Raw genomic sequence first — 24,220 nt, forward strand, 5'->3', positions numbered from 1 at the left:
GCATGCATTTCACTTGCTGAAGACAAAACTGAAGGGAAAATGCCCCAAGAACAAGCAGGAACTGAAGACAGTTGCAGTAGAGGCCTGGCAGAGCATCACCAGGGATGAAACCCAGCGTCTGGTTTTGTCTATGCATTCCAGACTTCGGGCTGTAATTGACTGCAAAGGATTTGCAACCAAGTATTAAAAAGTGAAAGTTTGATTTATGATTATTATTCTGTCCCATTACTTTTGGTCCCTTAACAAGTGGGAGGCACATATGCAAACTGTTGTAATTCCTACACTGTTCACCTGATTTGGATGTAAATACTCTCAAATTAAAGCTGACAGTCTGCAGTTAAAGCACATATTGTTCGTTTCATTTGAAATCCATTGTGGTGGTGTATAGAGCCAAAAATGTTAGAATTGTGTCGATGTCCCAATATTTATGGACCTGACTGTATGTGGTCAATGGTCAAGACACAACATAAAAATTTACAAGAACATTACCAGGACACTTGCCAAAAAGCATCAGAATTACATGGCATATAATTGGGAAGCCTTAAACCTAGATAGGTCAGCAGTGGGTCCAGGAAAGACTGTGCTACTGTGTAACATGTCAGGAGGCATAGAAATTGCATCTATACAGAATGTTTCTTTAGAGGTAAATTTGCTCTCAGTAAAATGGATGAAATATCAGGGCACTGAGTATTGTTCTGTCTTGGTCTTTGTGGTGAAGTACCCCTTGACTTGCTAGAGTTTTACCAAATCAAATCTATTGTTGGTAAAGATGAACATGTCTTATTGGTTGCATCTGCTCTTGAAACTCTATGTTTTGATGACCTTTTCTTGTTTTTAAAGTTGACCTGAGACAGAGTGATTCACTTAAGGTTTTCAATGTAAGTGACTTAACTTACTATAAGCTATTTGATTTGCAGATGTCATATAGCTCAGATAACATCTTTTGGTTCCTTGTACCATACTGTAACTCGATTCATATCTAGGCTCGATCTACAGTCTACAAAAAATTAGGGGGGAAAAATCTATGCTTTGTGCTGCTGACATTAAAATGCTGGAACTGTTTAAGCTGTAAGACATTTCAGCCATCACATTTGGTATACAGACTCTGAATCAGGTTCACTTTTGTGTAGCCTACATGTCTGACTGCAGTTGACTAACTGGTATATATCATTTATTACTGCCTTTAAATAAAATAAATGACTAAGGAAATGTTTCTGTGGATTTTTTTTTACATCAATATAAGCATTGAAGAACTAACACTAAATGGTGTTAGGAAAAACACTAAACAGTATCAGGCACCAGTTGGGTTAGCCTGGCAATGACTTAGCAACACCACAGCAACCAACTGTATTAGCCTAGCAACCACTAGGCAACCAACTGGGTTAGCATAACAACCACCTAGCAACACTTTAGAAACCAACTTAAATATGCTAGCAAAATTTTAGGATTTATAACCTTTAAACAGTTTTTACCATTTTACCCTTTAAATATTAGAAACTTTGAGCTTTTTAACCTTTACAACTCTTAAACATTTTAATATTTTAAAATCAATTACAACAAAACACAGTGATATTGTTTTACTCTTTTAGCATGTTTAGCAGGTTTCAACATCATCACATGTTCTTTCATCTTTTAACATCAAAGTTCTTTCAATTTTTAAATTTTAGCCTTCTAGTTATGTTGGGTCACAATTTTTGACGCAGGGCCATGAAATTCGGCAGGATCCTATATGGCAATAGTGTGCTTTTGCTTTTATGAAGGATCAGAATTACAGCATTTTTTCCATAGAAATACATTTGGTCAGTTCTCAACCTACAACCACCAAAATTCACACGGTCAAACCGGGGTACACCAGGACACATTTTGCCAAATTACAGACAGATTGCATTAATCCTCTTTTTATCCATCCTGAATTCACTGTTTCAACAACATACTTTCCTCTAAAATCCATATACTTTCACCTAGAAACAAGCTTCAAGTTATTGAGCTCCCCTCCCCCCTCAAACGTTCCAGAAACCTCTAAACATCTAATAATTTCAAAATATATTTTTCAAGTTATTATGAGCATTTGTTTGGCACTAGGGCAAGAGAACTCTCCCATTCACTCACATTGAAAATCTGGTGCCATTTGTTACTAAATGTTCATGTGTTCATTTCAATGAGGGACAGATATAGCGTGTGACTTCATGGTGTTCTCAGCTGGGTCAAATATGGGTGCACCAAGAATTGTCCTGCCAAATTACAGAAAGATTGCACACCTCCTCCTCTGTCTGTCTGTGACACCTCCTACTCTGTCCCATTCATTTCAATGGGGGATAGCTAGAGCAGGTGATGTCATTTGACCCAGCTGAGAAGACCATGAAGTCACTGGCTCTAGCTGTCCCTCATTGAAATGAAGAGTTGAAGAAAAAAGGATGGATAGAAAGAGGAGGAGGAGTGCAATCTGTCTGTAATTTAGCTGAACGATTCCTGGTTCACCCATGTTTGATGCTGTGAATACTGGTGGTTGTAGCTTGAGAACTGAGTGAATTACAGCAGTTTTTAAAAATCTCATTCAAGTGAATGGTGAAAAAATTGTGAGCTATGTTCAGTGTTCATTTGTCTGAATTCACTTTGTCAACACGATATTTTCAACTTCAACATATGAGACATGATGTCAAAATGAAGTTGACTTCTGTTTAAACAGTCAGAAATGACACAATTCCAGCTCAATCTACACATTTTGGCATCAAATTGATCAGCAAGCGCTTCTGATACTAACCACATAGTTAGCTAAGAGATTAGCTAAGCATTTTCGAGTTTACTATACTTATACTATACGATACTTATTTATAGATATTATTAACTACTATATGATCATACAACGTATTCTATACAGGAAAAAGAACAGACAAGGACAAATTAGTTGATAATCCAGCACTTTAGGAGGGGAAGTGTGCCAAAAAATCATATAATAATATTAATAATAAAATTGTGTAAGAAATCTGTAGTACTGAGAGTGTACAGGCACATATGAGAGTTGAGCATTTACAAGAGAACAGGTTCCTTTAGGAACATGCAATTTGCTGTGTGAGACAATGAACATTAGGCACACTGACCTAACATACCCAAATTAATTTTTCAACTTTTCGTTGACTCTTATATCACAATGCGATTGACTGCTCCAATCTGATGCATTTTTTTCATAAAACAGCAAGGCTTGGACAGTAGTTCTGGCTGTAACATGAACAATAGGTTAATATTAATGTGTTCAATAATACTTTATTGTTTCTATAGTAACAGCCCATTCATAGGATCTCGTATGGAGAAAATGGATGTATGAATGGATTTTAAAAATGCATTGTTTAACAAAGTAAAATGTATAATCATTGATGTGATGTTTTTAGGAAACATTAAACATTTATGGAATGTGATGGGGGGCCGTCAGCCCACACACTAAAGCACTCCTCACAAGACTGCTGCCATGGTGCTGAATGGACAGCACCGGTTCAGCACCACCATTGTTTTGGACAGCATTAGAGCGCGTGGCTGCAAGGCGGGGTGGAGAAACTCAACTCGGCTGGCGGCCAGTGATTGCAGCTTCAGCTCCCTACACTCCTGCAGAAGCCAGGAGGGTATAAAAGGGGCCAGCGGCCGCTCTCAGAGAAAGAAAGGTATGATAAAGCAGGGTACTATCGTGTCTCTCCCTCTCTCTGCTAGAAGCTGATGGTAGCGAGGATGGAGAGCCTGGACCCCTGCATGCCGACTCTCGCCTTCCCTGAGAGCAACCGCCGTGCCTCCTGGGTCCCGCCGTAACACTGCTGCCCCGTGTTCACTGCGCCCAGTTCCGCGACAACTGTGATCTCACCTTCACACCAGCCTTTCCCATACACCAGAATTTAAAATAAATAAATTTAAAATAAATAGCACTTTCCCCCACTTCTGTGTCCTGTTGTCTGTGTTCTGCGCTTGCAACCTCGCAGTGCTATGGAAGAATTCTCAGTTGTAACATCTTTGTAACAGTCAAAGTTTCCCAGCTCAGGAAAGTCTTCAGGACAGGGGAGTTTACGCTTTCCTGTTTCTTAGTACAATGATAGGATGTGTTTTTTGAGAACAAGAGAGAAAGAGAGAGGCTGGTGAGGGAATGACTGTTTATCACAGCTATAATATAAATGAGAGCAGGAACTAACTTGTCTCTTGGACGGTCTACAACATTAAATTTAGCTATAAACCATCAAATTGTGCAATGTGTCAATCATTAATAAATTAAACATAGTAAACATTGGTAAATGACTGCAGAATGACTAGAATAACACACTCCAAATCAGTGACATTAACAGCCTCCACAAGGCAGGGGTGAAGGTATCACAGTCCTTGCATGGCTGCTTCTAGCACAGGCTCACTAATCCTTACTGATGATGTAACTCATGATGGTAGCAGCAGAATTAATTCAGAAATCTACAGAAACACACTGTTTGCCAGTTTACAGAGAAATGCAGAGGTCAGTGGTAGCTCAGTGGGTAAGACTTTGTCCTTCTGTTTGGAAGGTCATGAGTTTGAACTCACAGCACTGCCATGCTCCCACTGCTGGGCCCTTGATGCACACATGTATACATTTATAAATGAGATAAATGTAAGTTGCTCAGGATATGGGCATCTGCCAAATGCCATAAATGCATCCAGTCTTATAGGGAGGAACTTTATCATGCAGCAAGACAATAGCCCAAAACATGCTGCTTCATCAGGGGAAAAAAGTGGAAGGTTTTAGACTGGCTAAGTCAATCACCAGACCTTAACTCAACTGAGCATGCATTTCACCTCCTGAAGAGGAGACTGAAGGGAGAAACCCCCAAAAACAAACAGCTAAAAGAAGCTGCAGTACAAGCCTGGAAAAGAAGAATTTGAAGAAACAGTTTGATGTTGCCAGCTTGATGCAGTTATTGCAGGCAAAGGATACTTGACCAAATATTAAGTGTTATTTATTGTAATTTACTTTAAGACTATCTGTTCCAAGTACTATCTGTTGAGACAGCAAAGTGCCTTTTGCCTTGCCCTTCCAGGTTTTTTGTTGCTGGTATTTTTGGAACTTGTACTCTTGCCTGGTATCTGGACTCTTATTTTTGGATTGTGTTTTTGTAACCATGTATGTCTCTGCTGACCCTTTTGATAACGATGCTGTCTACGGTGACTGTGTTTTCTTATTATTGTTCCCTGAGCCCCCCGTTACAGAAGGCTTCACCTACCAACCTGGATCCAGCTGAGGTTCACATGCTCCAGACCACTGTGACATCCTTGAGCAATGGAGGAGCTCCTCCTAACCAGCTGAGGGGACCAGCAAGCAACTGCCATGCCAGGTGCTCTGGGTGCTCGCAGGAGTAATGCTACTACCTCCCAGAAGTGTTTACCCAACATGTATCTCAACATGTAAAAAAATATGACTGTTCTCCCAGAAAGTGTAAAAGATGTCTGACGCATTGTGCACTAGTTTTTACCAGTGCCTTTTGACAAAATCTGCCTGGTATTAATGTTTCTCACCCCAAGTGCTTAGCTTGGTGACCGCCACATTTTCAACCACACAGAGAAGGGCAAGGATACTGGGCAAAAACTGCTTACTCCTTACTCCTGTTTAGCAAGGTAAAATCACTGCCACTGATTATCCTCTGATGTTTCTTATCCTGGCTGCAGAAAGTGGATGGAATGAGTCCGTGTTTAAAACTGTGTTTTGGCAAGGCCTCAGTGACATGCTCCAGGCCAAGCCAGACTGCTGGGATGGCTCCATAACTCTCAATCAGTTAATCCAGCTCACCATCTGCACTGACAACCTGATACAGGCTTGGTAACCCAAGCCTGCTTCAACCAGACCTCTACAGCACTCCCCAATTGTAAGCAAACCTGAACCCATGGAGGTGACCCAAAATGAATGCCAGAACCCAAGGGTTCCCAGTAGAACACTGCCCAGAGCATCACACTACCTCTGCCAGCTTGCCTTCTTCCCATAGTGCATCTGGGTTCCATCTCTTCCCCAGGTAAGTTATGCACATGCACATGTCCACATGATGTAAAAGAAAATGTGATTCATCAGACCAGGCCTCCTTCTTCCTTGGCTCCATGGTCCAGTTTTGATGCTCACATGCCCATTGTAGGCACTTTCGGTGGTGGACAGGGGTTAGCGGGGCCACTCTGACCGGTCTGTGGCTATGCAGCCCCATATGCAGCAAGCTGTGATGCACTGTGTGTTCTGACACCTCTCTATCATAGCCAGCGTTAACATTTTCAATTTGTGGTATAGTAGCTCTTCTGTGGGGTTGGACCAGACGGGATAGCCTTCTCTTCCCATGCGCATCAATGAGCTTTGGGCACCCATGACCCTGTCACTGGTTCACCAGTTATCCTTCCTTCAACCACTTTTGGTAGGTGCTAACCACTGCATACCAGGAACACCCCACAAGACCTGCCGTTTAGGAAATGCTAAGACTCAGTCATCTAGCCATCTCAATTTGGCCCTTGTCAAAGTCGCTCTACATAAATAACTACATTCAAAATTAAATTAAATCAAAATAAATTGTAAATGTGTGAATTTATCCCTAATGAGTAAGCCGGAAGTGACGGTGGCAAGGAAAAACTCCCTGAGACAGTAAGAGGAAGAAACCTTGAGAGGAACCAGACTCAAAAGGGAACCTCCTCATCTGGGTGACAACAGTGCAATTATAAATAAATCCATTCTGTAACTGTGTACTACATGGACAAATAGTGCAGTTGTGCAACCAGAAAATTCATTACAGTTTTCACATGAAGTCTTCACATGAGGCCTTCTGTTCATCACTGTCCACTGATGGAGACCTGATTGCATAACTGCTCACGGCAACTGTAGCCCCAAAGCCACCACAGCAATTGGAGTCCCGAGCCATCACAGTACAACTCCCCTAATGAGATCCCCAAGTCATCTCCATGGCCCCCAAGTGGCACCAACCCCAGAAATCCCAGTGATCTTCAGGCCATCCATGTGGGGCCACCCCCAGCAGCAGTGAGCGATCTCCAACCGATGAGAACTCCAGCCAGAAGTAGGGCATCAGGATGGATCAGGCAGGTCTGGAGAGCAGAAGGGGTCAGGATCACACTATCTCAGGAGTAGCATGTGTAGCTCAACAGAGAGACAGACAGGGAGAGATTGTTAGCTTTTGTCACATTCATGATTTAAATGTCACCTCACAACCCAGTGGGTGCCCTGTAGTTGTCCGCCCATGGCCTCATCATCTCTTGGAAAAGATGAAACCATCAGCTAGTCTCCCCTAGCAAGTCTGTTTGAGGATCCAGTGTAGCTGGCAAAATTAGCATATTTGGTGGATATATTCTCACATTTGAATGAGCTGAACTTGGAACTACAAGGGCTCATTTTACTGTTTTTGATGTGCATGATAAAATCGCCACCCTGAAGAAAAAGCTGCAGCTTTGCATCAATAAAGTCAAATCAAGCAATAGGGCCTTTCGCACCGCTTTAGTTCCAGAACTATATTTACAGTACTAAAGTACTGGGTAATTTTGTGTGAACTATTTCTGTTTTATTACCGTTTAAAGGGTTGCATTCGCACCGACAGTGGGCACTAGGAAGTGACGTAAGCCAGTCGACAACGACATCATTTGTGCGTGGCGTTCAACAACGGAAACAAAGAAGAACAACGTAAACAACCGGAGGATGGAGGACGCTGTGATTGGAGCTGTGTTGCACTTCAGCGTCCGTCCATCTATCGCTGTTCTCCATACTTGCGAAATAAGTTGACACTACAGTATGTTTACACGGCGTTTTAAATCATGGCAGGTGAGGGCGTTTTTGTACCCGTTTGGCCAATCAACGTCTACTTACGTCATGGATAGTGCCAGTTGTGCTGGTTAGACCCTACTCAGGAGTAGGAGCTAATTTGGTTCTCGCAAAAGGCAGTCCGGTACTAAAATCACACCCAGTTCCGGAGGTGTGAAAATGCCAAAAAGTGGGTAGTTTCACAATTAGTTCAGGTACTATGAAAAGGTTCCCGCAGTGTGCAAGGCCCTTATGTCTCTGTGTTCCCAGTTCTAGAGAACTTTCTGAACACTAATGAGATGACACTTTATCCAGCCATTCAAGATAGTAATAGTTGTGCACCTTTCCTCACTAACTGAACAATTTGCAGAGTATTTTCCAGATCAGAAATCTCTTTGCAGCTGATTTCAAAGAAATACCTTTGGATCTGACGTGTGCTCAACAGGAGAAGCTGTTGGAATTATCATCTTCTACACCTCTCATGTCAGAATTGAAACAACAGTCACTTTTGAATTTTTGTATCTAAAGACAGAGAGAATACCCTGCCCTCTCCTTCAAGGCTGTGGAGGTTTTAATGCCTTTTGCTACTATCTACCTTCGTGAGAAAGGCTTCTCTGCTCTCTCTGCAATAATGACCAAGTACCGCAGCAGAATGGATGCTGAGGCAGATAAGTATTTCAAGCTCACTGCTCTCATCCCTAACTTTGCAAGGTTTTGCTCATCTAAACAGACTCACCCCTTCCACTAAAATTTAATTATAATTTGTGTGTAAAAGAGTAGATGGTTTGCTTTGGCCACTTTAATTTTTGTAATGTTTGTCTTTGTTGGCAAAGTAATAAATTCACAGAACAATCACTGAAATAAATATAAATATACAAAATAATACATTTTTTTAATTTGATTATGCAAGACGTGTGATTTTATATGGTAGTGAGTAGGTGGTACTTGGAATGTCTACTTTTATCGAAGGTGGTACTTGGTCTGAAAAGTTTGAGAACCACTGCTTTAAATCAACCATCTGCCTTTTATGTTATCTAAAGCAAACAAGGCCGATGTGACCACATCGGACCAGAGTGACCTAGGAGATGTCTCCACTTTCCTGCTTATCAGTATTTGACGCACATATCCCCTGAGTTGGTACTGAGAGTTCTGCTTATGTAATCTTTCAAGGCTTTTACTTCTCATCTTAAGCAGTCCACTGCATAGCCTGGTACAAAGTAAATTTAATAGGCAGACTTACTGGTGTCTGCCTAGGTGATGGAATATGTTTGTTCCGCTCTTCTTCTGATAGCGATGTGCACCGCTCTGCTCAAAGTCCTAGGAATTAAGGCCATTTGATAACAATTGACTTGTTTTCCTCATGTCAAGTTGCCCTTCAAACATAGGCCTCAGTTCAGTGTTCCTTCTCGAGTCACATTAAGACATAAGCTACATTATAAAATGGATTATGTGCAGTATAAAGTAGGTAATATTAAAATATGAAATGTATTTTCTGATTATTTTCTACAATTCCAACCCTTTGATCAATTTATTTATCACAGTAATTCCCCTAATCAGTAATAATGAGAACGCTTAATACAACAAGATAATTAGTAACAACATGATCCGTACTCAGAGGGTAAAATAATACTGTTTAGGCATAAAACCCCCTTCATGATCTCGACTACGGGAGGAGATAGTGGACAAATGTTTAGCAGAAGAAAAAAAAATTAAATCAGCTTAACAGTGTAACAGTGATTGCGCTTGCGCTTCCTAATAATGTGACAACGAAACAATATTATACTGACGAGACACCGTGAAATCCAAAACGTCTGACCTACGGCGTCATGTCAACCTCAGTGTCAGGCTGTTCGGCCAAAGTCCATGAACAATCATTTACACATTATGCCCTGCTTTTAAACGCAAGTCTAAAACTACTAAAAAGTTTTAAACAGCATAGAAAGCATTTAATAATCAACCTTAATTGTCGGTTACAAAATATAAAATAATAAGATAATATTAAATAATAGCTTTATTATCATCCTTATTATGATTAAAATCATCCATGGGATTTTAGGTCGAATAAATTATTAGACTATTAGATCCGATTTCTTTACTAAATTAGTATATGAGAACTTCAGTCTACCTATTACCTTATGGCAGTGCCGATATAAAAACTGGGACAGATTTTGGTCTAGCAACTATTCGTGAAATCAGTACATGGCTGTACACTTACCTTAGTTCTTTTCCGTATAAAATGCGTTTAATCTCTTTTAGTTCCGCACCTGGTATATGAGTTTCTAACGTCTTTTCGAGTGACTCAAATACATATTCGGACATTATGGCAGCTGTGAAGGCACTACTTAAAAACTCTCAGGTCCTCGAAACTTCATCGGGCATATGCTGCACCCTCTCATCTATTGGTTGATTTAAACAGCAGTACTGTTATGCAACCTAACATGAGCTTCGTTTCCATTAAGTTCCTGTGCAAAATGCAAGAGATAAGATAAAAAGGCAAGAAACAATATTCGGGAATTTTATTCCCTGACAGTGTTTCCATCAAATCTAAGCGATAAAAAGAGAAAATCAAAAAAAAAAAAAAAAAGAAACTGTCGTCGCATAGGTTTTGGTGTACCGACAAAAAGAAAAAGACAGACTTCCAGCTCTAATTCAATGTGTACAGCAGATTTAATTTAAATTTACTATGCTTGAAATACATTCAGTGAACACTTTTGCACCTGCTTATTCCTGCAGTTATCTAATCAGCCAATCGTGTGGCAGTGCATGAAATCAGGATTTTGATCGCGGCATGATTTTTGGTGCCAAAGGGCTGGTTTGACTATTTCTGTAACTGAGTTCCTGTGATTTTCATGCACAACAGTCTCTACAGTTTACTCAGAATGGTGCAATAAAGAAAAAACATCCAGTGTGCAGTTCTGCAGACGGAAAAGCCTTGTTGACCAAGAGGTCAACAGAGAATGGCCAGACTGGTTTAAGCTGACAGAAAGACTACAGTATCTCAGATAACCACTCTGTACAATTGTGGTGAGCAGAAAAGCATCTCAGAATGCACAACCTTGAGGTGGATGGGATACAACAGCAGAAGACCAAGTTGGGTTCCACTTCTATCAGTCAAGGACAGAAAGCTGAGGCTTCAGTGGGCACAGGCTCATGAAAATTGGACAGTTGAAGACTGGAAAAAACATAGCCTGGTCAGATGCATCTCAATTTCTGCTGAGGCATACAGATGGTAGGATCAGAATTTGGTTGCAACAGCATGAATCCATGTACCAAACCTGCCTTGTGTCAACATATCTCCTGAGTGTGTACTGTGAGTTCTGCCTATTTATTCTTTCAAGGCTTTCTCATCTTAAGCAGTCAGCTGCATATTCAAGGCTTTCTCATCTTAAGCAGTCAGCTGCATAGCCTGGTACAAACTAAATTTATTAGTCAGACTTACTGGCACCTGCCTAGGCAATGGTATATGTTTGTTCCACTCTTCTTCTGATAGCGATGTGCACCGCTCTGCTCTAAGTCCTTGGAATTAAAGCCATTTTATAACAACGAACTTGTTTTCCTCGTCATTTTGCCCTTCACACGTAGGCTTCAGTTCAGTGTCCTTCTCGAGTCACATTAAGACATACATTATAAAATGGATTATGTACACTATAAAGTAGGTATTATAAAAGTATGAAATATATTTTGTCAAATGTATGTCAATGCTCCAGGCTGGTGAAGGTGGTGTAATGGTGTGGGAAATGTTTTCTTGGCACACTTTAGGCCCGTGAATACCAATTATTGCTTGAATGCCACAGCCTATTTGAGTATTGTTGCTGAGCATGTGCATCCCTTCATGGCCACATCTGCTAATGGCTATTTCCAGCATGATAATGCACCATGTCACAAAGCAAAAGTCATCTCAAACTGGTTTTGTGAACAAGACGATGAGTTTATTGTTCTTCAGTGGCCTTCCCAGTCACCGGCTCTGAATCCAGTAAAACACTTTTGGGATGTGGTAGAACAAGAGATTGGCAGCTTGAACGTGCATCTGAAAAATCTGCAGGAACTGCATGATGCAATCATGTCAACATGGACCAGAATCTTAAAAGAATGTTTCCAACATCTTGTGGAATCCATGCCAGGAAGAATTGAGGCTGTTTTGAGAGCAAAGGGAGACCCTACCCAGTATTAGTATATTGTTGCTAATAAAGTGCCTATTGAGTGTATAACTACACTAACATATAAATAGTAATATATTTCTAGACAAATCATATCTAGGGTCATAATATAAAAAATATCATTGCTATAATCCCTATAAAAAAATCCATTGCTATAATCTTTACAATCCATAATCCATGCTTCTCCTATGCTGCTGTGTGCGGGGGCAGCAGCATAACTATATAAGACACCAACAGAATTAACAAAGTCATTAAAAGAGCCTGATCAGTCATGGGTTCCAGAGTGGACACTGTTGTGTTTGTTGCGTGATAAAACTCAATAAAGAGTCTAAACACGGCCGGGCATTTCTTCTTCTTATTTTTTTACTGAACTGCCTGCAGTGATGAAGCAGGAGACTTACAAGAAAAAGGATGGCCAACTAAACTCTAACTCAGTATCAGTACAAAGAGTGGCCAACTAATATATATATTCCTGAGTTCTATCTCACACAATACAGTACATTTCCTCCCCTCTAAATAAGGAAGTTTCCAACAAACAATTACCTTACAAATAAACATTGCAATTTTTTTTTCCAGTTCTTATAAATCCAGACAGTTTGGAGGTTTCCGTACATGGGTAGAGTAACGTCTCTCTTCGCAGGTAGGAACAGGTGACTGTGGCGCCTTACAGGGAGTTACAGTGCCATCTGGTGGTAGGGCCGTGTCACTTCCGTTGGTAGCAGGGACAGTAGGTGTAGATGGAACACTCACTGTAACACTTTCCAGAGGAACATTTGAGCTTCTCAGCTGATCAATATGCCGTCTCCAAAGGATGTCGCTGTCACTGTTTGAGAAGCAGTTGTGGAGGTCATACTGAAAACTTCGGGCCACTTTGAACATGCATCAACTACAATGAGAAATGTAGTGCCCATGAAGGGCAAAATCAACATGTATCCCTTTGCCACGGCAAAGGGGGCCATTCCAAAGGGTGTAATGGGGTTGCTTTTGGCATCTTTTGAACATGCTGACATCCTGAGCAATGCACGGCAAGCTGTTCGATCTGCTGATCTATTCCTGGCCACCATACAAAGTTTCTAGCAAGTGACTTCATCTTGACTACTCCTAAGTGTCCGACATGAAGCTCCTCCAAGACTCGAGTTCGCAACTTAGGAGGTATAATGACTCTTAAACCCCACATGATGCAACCTCCATCCAAAGCCAGTTCGTTGCTGCGCTGATAGTACTGTGCGAACCGGCTCTTTGCTTCTGCATTCCAGCCATTTTGTGTAGCTGCGTATACCTGAGACAATGTGGGATCCCTCCTGGTTTCTCTCTGAAACATTTCAGCCGTAACAGTCTCAGTGCCTCACTATCAATTTGGGCGTAGTTCTTCTCCGCAGAGGTGAGAGAACGTGAAGCGAAGGCTATTGGTCGGTCGGTCCCATCACTCATCACATGGGACAACACCACACCGATGCCATGCGGTGAGGCGTCGCATGCCACTTTCAATGGTTTATGGGGTCAAAATGAGTCAATACTGTGTCTGACATCACCTGTTGCTTTGCTTCCTGAAAAGCTGCAACAGGGCATTAAGGGGATGGAGAACAGTGGCTAGATTTGGCAAAAACCTGTTGTAGTGATTGACAAATCCCAGCAACGACCTCAACTGTGAGATATCTTTTGGTTGTGGAGCCTCTGCAATGGCTCTCAACTTGTCAGGACACTTATGTAGGCCATTTGCGTCGATTTGATGTCCACAGTATGTGATCCTGCTCTTAAAGAGCTCACATTTGTCATGTCTTGCACATAGCCTGTAATCTTCCAGTCTCTTTAACACAGTACCATGTTCTCCAAATCTCTACTGTCATTTTCACCTGTAATGATGATGTTGTTGAGGTAACATTGAGTACCAGGGCAGCCTTGAAGCACCTGATCCATAGCCCTCTGCCATAAAGCGGGTGATGAGGCAATGCCAAAAACCAGCCTGTTATAACGATACAATCCCTTGCGTGTTAATAGTCAGAAGCACTTTTGAGTCTTCCTCCATTTCCATCTGTAAATATGCTTCCGCCAGGTCGATTTTGCTGATTGTCTACCACCAGAAAGTGTGGCAAAGATATCCTCTATTCTTGGTAGTGAATATTGTTCTACATGCAGTTCGGGGTTGACAGACACCTTGAAATCTCCACAAAGTCTTACACTTCTGTCCTTCTTGGAGACAGGAATGACTGGAGTTGCCCAGGGACTCCAGTCAACCTTGGATAGTATTCCTTCAGCTTCCAATCGATCCAGCTCAATTTCGACTTTCTGGCGAATAGCATAGGGAGTTGCCCAGGGACTCCAGTCAACCTTGGATAGTATTCCTTCAGCTTCCAATCGATCCAGCTCAATTTCGACTTTCTGGCGAATAGCATAGGGAACAGGATGTGCTTTATGAAACTTGGGAACTGCGTACTCCTTCAGTGTTATTTTTCCCTTGATATGCTTCAAGGTTCCCATGCCTGATTGAAACACTGTTACAGCACCATCCAGCACTTTTCTGGTTTCTTTTGAGTACTCCATGCATCAGGAACTGTGACTTGCAGGCTTTTAATGGATTCCCAGTCCAACCTTAACTTTCGCAACCAGTCACGTCCCAAAAGTGCTGGCCCCTCTGTCTGTACTATGTACAGATCCAATTCACTCTGCTGATCACTGTACTCAACAGTCACAGGCATTACCCCAATGGTAAGTATAGGCTCACCGGTGTATGTTTTTAGTTTGACAGGTAATGGCTTTAGCTTTACATTGTCAAAATGTCTCTCAAACTCATTCTGTGACATCACGGATACAGCGGAGCCTGTGTCCAACTCCATTCGGATGATTTTTCCATTAATTTGTGGCATCGGCCAGACTGCTTGCTTCAAGTCACTTTTCAGACTGTAAATTTCCAAATTTGCCAGCCCAGTATCACTTTCTTCATCTGAATTCTGAGCGATAACATGCACATTCCTGCTTTTCTTTTTCTGAGCGTTGTACTGTCTGTCTTTCTCACTGTTTGGTACATCAGATCGACATGCTCTTTGTATGTGTCCAATTTTGTTGCATTTCCTGCAGGTTTCTGTTTCAAATCTGCACTGATTTGCTTTGTGTCCACCCGTATCGGTAACACAGTTCACTTCCTTGCATTATTTTCTTTGCTTTACTCACTGTGAACATTTTGTTCACATTTTTACTCCTGACCGCAACTCCACCGCGTCTCTGGCAGCTGTTTCCATGGCTACAGCAATTTCAACTGCACGTTTGAAAGTGAGATCAGCCTCCGTGAGCAATCTCTTCTGAATACTCTCTTGTAAAATGCCACAGACTAGTCGGTCTCTCAGTGCATCATTCAGTCCATCCCCAAACTGACAGTGTTCAGATAACTTTTTCAGTTCAGCTACGTACACTACAATTGACTCTCCTTCGTTCTGATTCCGCTTATGAAATCTGAATCGATCTGCTATGAGCAGCGGCTTCGGCGCTAGATGGTCTTGCATCATTTTTACAATGTTGTCGAAGCTGACATCAGCAGGCTTTGCAGGTGCAGTGAGGCTTATGCTTTTCCTCCAATTGCACTCAACAACACAGACACACGCTTTTCATTTTCAATATCGTTGGCTTTGAAATACTGCTCCATTCATTCACAATACATTGTCCAATCATCCGTCGCACTGACAAAAGGGTCAAGTTTTCCAATATAACCAGCCGTCTTTCTTGTTTTACTTACAGCGAAGAGTTGCACTGTCCTCCCCCTTTTCAAGGCTGCTGTTGGGCCCTTGAGCAAGGTCCTTAACCCTCTCTGCTCCAGGGGCGCTGTATCATGGCTGACCCTGCGCTCTGACCCCAAATTCCTAACAAGCTGGGATATGCAAAGAACATAATTTCACTGTGCTGTAATGTATATGTGACAAATAATTCTTATTCTTTTCTTCTTACTTTTCCCAGAAAAAAAAAACTAGGAAAAGCGCTTCGGTGACTTTATCATGTCCGTATAAACCTTGTCACCAACTGTTGTGTTTGTTGCATGATAAATCTCAATAAAGAGTCTAAACACGGGCAGGCATTTCTTCTTCTTATTTTTTTACTGAACTGCCTGCAGTGATGAAGCAGGAGACTTACAAGAAAAAGGATGGCCAACAAAACTCTAACTCAGTACAAAGTGTGGCCAACTAATATATATATTCCTGAGTTCTATCTCACACAATACACTACAGACACAGTGGAGATGGTGGTGGAGAGGAGGATGCTGTCTAAGCTCACTGACATCATGAGCAATCAATGCATAGGGGAGCACACTGAGTGTGAGGTTACTCCTGCCTCAGTCTCATCCTGCACAATGACATTTATTGCACACTGTTATAACATGCACATGACTGTATCTGTTCTTCCAGAAAATTGGTGAACTTACACATGTGAATAACAAAGCATTTTTATTTCCTTTTTTTGCAGTGGAACAACAAAAATCTAAACAAACAGAACCCAAATCTGATTTTTTTTTTCCCACACAGAACTCAAATGGACTGGATGACATTATTGGCACTCTTTAGAAATTGTAACAAGTAGTTGGATTTCAACCAGGTGATCCTCCTTTAATTTGTAATTAAATTCACCTGAGCAAAGAGCAAAGAATTGTCTGATGATTTGAGAAGTTCATCTCCAGAGATCTTAATGTTTCTGTGTTCATTGTATGTTCAATTCAATTCAATTTTATTTGTATAGCACTTTTACCAATGGATATTGTCACAAAGCAGCTTTACAGAAATAAATGAATTAACAAAAAAATATATTGTAAATATGTGAATTTATCCCTAATGAGCAAGCCAGAGGCGACGGTGGCAAGGAAAAACTCCCTGAGATGATATGAGGAAGAAACCTTGAGAGGAACCAGGCTCAAAAGGGAACCCATCCTCATCTGGGTGCAATGGATAGTGCAATTATAAATAAATCCCTTCTATTATTGTGTACTATAGGGACAAACAGTGCAATTGTGCAACCAATAAATTCATCACAGTTTTCGCAAGAAGTCAGTTAAAATCTATCCACTGTCCACTGATGGAGTCCTGAGTACGAAGGTGTTCATGGCAACCGCAGCCCCAAAGCCACTACAGCAATCGCAGTCCCAGGCCATTACAGTACAGCTCCCAATATGTGATCCCCAAGCCATCTCCACAGCCCCCAGGTGGGACTATCCCCAGCAAACCAAATGGTTCTTCAGACCGTCCATATGGGGCAAACTCAACCGATGAGAACTCCAACCAGAAGTAGGGCATCAGGATGGGTCAAGCAGCGAGGAGGAGCAGAAGGGGCATCAGGATGGGTCAGGCAGCGAGGAGGAGCAGAAGGGGTCAGGATCACTGGCATCTCAGAAGTAGCATGTGTAGCTCGACAGAGAGTGAGGGGAAGAGAGAGAGATGGAGAGATTGTTAGGTAAGCTTTTGTCCTCTAATGGTTAAGGACAATGTACTTTGAGTGCAGAGTGCTAGCAGGGACTCCGGAAGGAGTAGCTATGACAGCATAACTAAAAGGGAGAGCCAGAAGGTAACACAGACATGAGGGCACCCTGGGACATAAGTCAGCCAGCCACTCCACTGTTGACAAACCTGAGTTCAAGCGTACCAACAAATAGCCTGCACCTTTTGATCTGAGTAGGCGTGGCGGATCATAAAAGACCAAAAGTTCGCTCAGGTACTGTGCCGTGAGACCATTTAGTGCTTTATAGGTCAATAGTAGTATTTTATAATAAATACGAAATTTGATTGGGAGCCAATGCAGTGTGGATAAGATAGGGGTAATGTGGTCATATCTTCTAATTCTAGTAAGGACTCTTGCTGCTGCATTCTGGACAAACTGGAGCTTGTTTATGCATCTACTGGAGCATCCAGACAGTAAGGCCTTACCAACCTAGAGGTAACAAAAGCATGAACTAATTTTTCTGCACCGTGTAGTGACAATATATTTCTTATTTTAGCAATATTTCTGAGATGAAAGAAAGCAATCCTAGTGATATTATCTACATGAGCTTCAAAAGAAAGACTACAGTCGATAATTACACCAAGGTCTTTTACTGCTTCACATGATGAAACAGAAAGGCCATCCAGAGTTATTATGTAATCAGAAAGCTTACTTCTAGCTGCATGTGGTCCTAGTACAAGTACTTCTGTCTTGTCAGAATTAAGTAAGAGAAAGTTAATAAGCATCCAATTTCTAATGTCTTTTACACATTCGTGAACTTCATTAAGCTGGTGTCTGTCATCTGGCTTTGCTGAAACATACAACTGTGTGTCAGCAGCGTAACAGTGGAAGCTAATACCATGTTTACGGATAATTTTGCCCAGAGGTAGCAAATATAAAGAAAAGAGCAATGGGCCTAAAACAGAACCTTGTGGAACACCAAACTTTATCTTAGTATGAGAAGAGAAGTCACCATTTACGTTTACAAACTGATAATGATCAGTCAAATAAGACCTGAGCCAGGAGAGGGCCATTCCCTTAATGCCTCCTACATTTTCCAGTCTATCGAGGAGAATAGCATGATCAATGGTATCAAAAGCAGCACTAAGGTCAAGCAGCACAAGCAAAGAGACACAACCCTGATCAGAGGCCAGCAGTAAGTCATTTACAACTTTTACCAGTGCTGTCTATGTGCTATAATGAGGCCTAAATCCTGACTGATAAATTTCATGAATGTTATTCCTATGTAAGTATGAGCACAGCTGCTGTGCTACAACCTTTTCTAGGACCTTGGAGATAAAGGGGAGGTTTGATATTGGTCTATAATTAGACAGCTGACAGGGGTCAAGGTCAGGTTTTTTAATCAAGGGCTTGATAACTGCTAATTTAAAAGATTTAGGTACATAGCCAATGCTAAGGGAAGAATTGATTATTTTTAAAAGAGGTTTAATTATTTCAGGAATTATCTGTTTGAGGAAACAAGTAGGTAAAGGATCTAGTATACAGGTTGATGATTTTGATGATGAAATTAGTGAAATTAGTTCAGTCTCTTCAAGGGGAGTAAAACATTGTAATTGTTGATCTGATATTATTATATTATCGTCTACAGGGTTAGTTATAAAAATGTCCGGTTTTAAATTAATAGTCTGAATTTTTGCCTGATATTTTCAATTCATGAAGTCATCACTGCTATATAATGATTGTGTGCGTGTTTCTATTGTGGTCTTATTCCTAGTTAATTTTGCTACAGTATTAAATAAGAATCTAGTATTATTTCTATTATCTTCAATTAGGGTGGAGATATACACTGATCTAGCAGCACTAAGAGCTTTCTTATAGCTCAAAAGGCTCTCCTTCCATGCTAGTTGAAATACTACCGATTTAGTTTAGTTTTAGCTGGATTTCCATTGGAGGTCGTGGGTCTACCAGCAGGATATTGACCCAAACCATACTTCAAAAAGCACTCAGAAATTGCTTAAGACATAGTGCTTGACTGTTCTGAAGTGGTCAGAAATGAGTCCACATCTAAATCTTTTTTTTAGATATGGAATTATCATGTTGTTATCATATGTTATTATCATGTTGAAAGAGTGCCTTGGAGACCCAGGGCATGGAGAGATAGTAGCATCTTATCTTTCAGTATTTCACAGTACATCTGTGAATTCATGATGCCATTAATTAAATGCAATTCCCCGACACCTGCGGCACTCATACTACCCCACAGAAGAACAGTACCACTGCCATGCTTTACTCTGAGTACCATGCCTTTTTCGTTGTACTCTTCCCCCTTCCGACACCATACGGTTTAGATGCCATCAGTTCCAAAAAGATATACCTTTGTCTCATCAGACCAAAGTATGGAGTCCCAGTATTCCTCACCTTTGTCAACATGTGCCCTGGTAAATACTAAATGGGCTTTTTTGTGCATGAGCTTTAGCAGTGGCTTCCTTCGTGGACGACACCCTTGCATGCCACTCCTCTACAGCGTACATCGTATTGTGTCACGTGAAACAGTCACCCCACTTTGGCTTTCTATAGCTTTAGCTAACTATGATGAATTATCATGGCGATTTTCCTAAACTCTTCTTAGCACAGCTTCCGTGGATGGCCTGGAAGTCTCGGAGAGCTTGCCACAAGTCCATCCTTTTTGAATTTTTTAATCACTTTTGCTACTGTATTCTGACTGATTAGCACTGCTTTACTAATTTTCTTATAGCCCTGACCTTTTTTGTGTAAAGAAATGACTTTCTTTCTCAAGTCTTGTGACCTTTATCTTCCACGTGGTGCCATTATTGTCAGCATTGAATGGGAGGGGATTTAATGGTTAAATACAACTCTTAATTGTCAGTTATCTGGCAGCCACCTGTGTGATGATTGATTAGACTGTTAAATGTCTCTGTTATTGAATTCTCATTAATTATCATTTTAGCAAGTTTAACTCCTAAAACCTTCATTGGGGTGTACTCATTTTTGCACCATGGTCTTAAATGATTTTGTTAAAAAAAAATTCCAATTTTGTTTTTTGTACTGACAAATCTCATTTGCCACCAATAAACCAGAGTTGCTGGAATATTTTATTGTATAGTATCCCACAGAAAGTATTACTTCTCAAGAGAGACAGATGATTTTCTGAAATCTGTTGGGATGTACTCATTAACACTGAGTACTGTATAAGCGAAGGTGAAAAAAGAAAGTGTTGAAATAAAGAATTGTGGAAAGCTACTTTTGACAATTTTTACTGTTTTTGCAGTGAATCTAATTATTTTAGAGCAATTTGTGATATATATATATATATATATATATATATATATATATATATATGCTGTGAATGAGATGAAAATGGTGTAAGGCTATTTCCTCTGCATGCCATATTTCTACTATGAGCATGTGTGGCCTGAGATTTCCTTTGCTGTGTTTCATGTTCTTCATTAACACAGGATGTGCCCTTTGGGGCTGTCACGTATGACCTTTCTGACTTGCAATAGTCATTCATGCCACCTTCACTACATTCATATTCTTCATAAACCAGAGTAATCCTCTGTTTTCGTACAAAATCCTGGCTGGCTCAACTGGCTAAGAAGACTTGGATTCGTGATTGTTACAACAATATTGCAATCCTCAAAAACTTACTGGCATCCTGTGCAAATCCTCCATGCAACAGATGAAAGTTCACTGTATCTCTACTATCCTGAGGTGATTGAAGCATGAAGAATTACTGATTATTTCTCTTCAGAACGGTTAAAACGTTGTGCCATGTGCCTCGTGTCCATACCGAGAGTAGACTTTGACTACTGTAAGTGTGGCGCTTTCTAATCGTTCAAAATGCTCACTTAAGCTGTTGAATCCAAGCATAAAGTTGACATGTGACTAACTGAAACTCTTGAAACTAAGTTCTTCCTTTTTACTATTTACTGAAGTGACTGAAAACTGTACAAAACAAAATAAAGACATGGTCAAAGACTAGTGTGTTCCCTCGTCTCAATAGCTTTGTCAACTACCAAAGCAACAACCGATATCAACAAAATACTCCTTTCTTCTACTGGAAGATACATCAAATTTCAGACCTGATCATATAATAAAGAGGTTTAAATTTTTAAAAAATCTGTCCTTTAGTAATGCTTGCATAGAAGAATTTGGTCTGTCTGTAAAGTTTGCAGGGGAGAATCTCACAATTTCTTGTGTATACACAACAGTTCTTCAGTTCATCTACACACACAGTCTATGGCTGTGCCATTTTTTCAACACTTATTTCACCACAAAGAACATGTAGATTACATATTTCTCTTCTTGAATGATGTATCATCAGTGGACAGAATATTTTAACTAATTTTGAGAAAAATTAATGCAACTACAGCTATTCACTCGTAGCCCACTCAATATTTTCATCTTTATTTCTCATTGTTTATGTTTTTTTTTTAATCAAATACATTCAGTGTAAAAGGGCTATGTTTATTACGTGTTACATTCAACTGTGTGAATTTATTTGAAATATAATTGCTGTAATGGTTCTCATGTGAAGTTCTTTTTTTTAATACTTATTTTCGTTATTAAGGGTGATGCTCCAGGCCACAGGCCTCGGTTTTGCTTAAACAGAGTTTAAAGTGAGTGTCCAAGAACATGACACATTAAAACATTTGTATTCCGGGAAAACTTGATTCCCGACTGCTACTGATTTCGGAAATAGAATTATCCTATATTTTCATCGGAGTACAGAGGATGGGTTGTGACTCAGCAGGCCTGGAAACAATTTGGGTTGGGGCTGACTCAGCAAAAACGGCTGACGCATGGATTTTCAGTGTTTTGCTCTCTAAACCATCTCACCTCGCCTCATAGGATGTTTTTCTGTGCTCTCCAAATTTACCCACATGGCAAGGAACTTTCTGGCTGACGTGAGTATTCACTGCTACCACTGAAGCCAAGGATTTGCGAGTAACCACATGGTTGAATCTGACAAACTTTTCCTGCTGTGTTATATTTGAAATTCCTAAGGATTATTTCTTCATGTGCACCATGGGCCCCAACATGTATAAGAAGTAAGTTAAGAGCATATGTGATTTAGTTTATTAATCTAAAGGTGAAATTGTGAATTATTGCTCAGTTGACGTGAACGCTTTAAACACTGACGGAGGGAATTGCATTCATGTGAGCGACGACTCTGTGAGATCTCTGTGAAGTTGGCACCCCATGAAATTACATAATCACCAAAACGATGCCATTCGTTTGTGCTACGTTTGTACTGATTTGTGCTGCAAAAACAAACGTTTGTGCTGGTTTTGGTGTTTGAAATATTAAACATTATTTTTTTGGCTGTGTGAGGTCACGATCCACACCATGTCCCTCAACCCGCTCGAAATTGGCGCCGTTCATTTGTGCTTGGTTTGTGCCGTTAAACGCTGTAACTATTTCCCTTCCTTAGAAATAACAAACATAATTCAGGGCAGTGACGTCACTCTCCACCCCATGCTGTCCAAATCACTCCAAACTGGTGCCATTTGTTTGTGCTCGATTTGTGCCAGTTTGTGCCGTTAAAAGAAGCCCTGTAACTCTGATCCTTTCTTAAATATAACAAAACTTTTTAGGAACAGCTACGTCACTTTCCTCCCCATGTGGTCTAAATCGTTCCAAACCGGTGCTGTTCGTTTGTGCTCGGTTTGTGCCGTTGCAATGAACATTATTTCCCCTCCTCATTGGATTCAGGCCAGTAACGTCACTCTCCACCCTATGCCGTCCAAATCGCTCCAAACCGGTGCTCTTTGTTTGTGCTCGATTTGTGATGTTTTATGCCGTAGAAAGAAACATCATAACTTATTCCCATCCTTAGACATTACAAAATCTCTGGCGGAGCAGTGATGTCACGCAAGCCGCTCTCCATCTCGTCCAAATACCTGTCTCGTTCGTTTGTGCTCATGTGGTGCAGTTTGTTACCGTTGCTATCATTGTCTTTTTTTTTTTTTTTTTTTTTTAGATATGGAATTTTGTGTTTTAGATTTGTGCCAGATATTGTGACATGTAATGATATAAATATTTTTAAGGTAATCACCAATGCACTGTGATCTTACCTGTAATAATGTACTGTAACTACTCTAGCTGTACTAATACTATAGTGGGACTAATGTTTGATTTTGTCCAATAAAAAAACGAAAAAAAAAAACAATAATTGTGTGTTGTCTTAAATTCTCTGAATACATTTAACAGCTAATAGACGTTTAAAGTCTTTCTGCGCCCTTAAAAAACACTTATTTACCCCAAGCACTGCATAGTGGGAAAACAAACCAGGAAATAACAAAAAGATAAGCATGTGCTTTGAGATAAAATACATTTTAAAAAAGTACTAAAAGCATATGTGCAGGTCAGGACAATTTACATGATACTTAAAAAAAAATACAAGAAACTGATAGACAAATGTCAAAGAGGTGAAACTTTTTAGTAATATTGGGCAATCAAGAAAAACTCACATGAGCATGTCCAAGTTATCCTTTACTGGTCACATCAATAAGGGTATGACATCTTTATTCCATGCCATAAAATGCATTAAGTTATGATATGCACAGCAATGTACATTACATGGCAAGACAAGCAAGCTGTTATGCAGAGGAATATAAAAGTATCATAAATGTGTTCCATTTAGTCTTCCGAAGCCATCTGATTGCTTTGAGGAACAGACTGAATTTTCAATATTTCATTTAAAAATAATAAAAAAGTCATTGCTTTCTGTTAATCTTTCCTTCCAATGATCTGGGTCAGCAAGTCAGTGAGTTAAGAAAAAAAAGATCAGTCAGATTCATTAACTTATTAAGATTTTCAACATCACTCAATACATGGGAATACACCATACTGA

At 40.4% G+C, this 24,220-nt stretch overlaps 1 protein-coding gene across 3 annotated transcripts in view; it reads right to left on the reverse strand.

The window, feature by feature from the left end:
* The window catches only part of upb1 (ureidopropionase, beta), a 65,328-nt gene extending 55,142 nt beyond the window's left edge, over nucleotides 1-10,186 (reverse strand). The window contains exon 1 of one of the 3 annotated variants that reach the window (XM_053235905.1): nucleotides 9,990-10,186. In XM_053235905.1, coding sequence (XP_053091880.1) covers nucleotides 9,990-10,093 — 104 coding nt within the window. In that variant the 5' untranslated portion in view covers nucleotides 10,094-10,186. The remainder of the gene's footprint in view (nucleotides 1-9,989) is intronic. The other 2 variants (XM_053235904.1, XM_026910768.3) reach the window with 2 other exon arrangements.
* Nucleotides 10,187-24,220: the final 14,034 nt, after the last annotated feature.

The sequence above is a fragment of the Pangasianodon hypophthalmus genome, chromosome 8 (assembly GCF_027358585.1).
Source record: "Pangasianodon hypophthalmus isolate fPanHyp1 chromosome 8, fPanHyp1.pri, whole genome shotgun sequence".
NCBI classification, from domain to species: Eukaryota; Metazoa; Chordata; class Actinopteri; order Siluriformes; family Pangasiidae; genus Pangasianodon; species Pangasianodon hypophthalmus.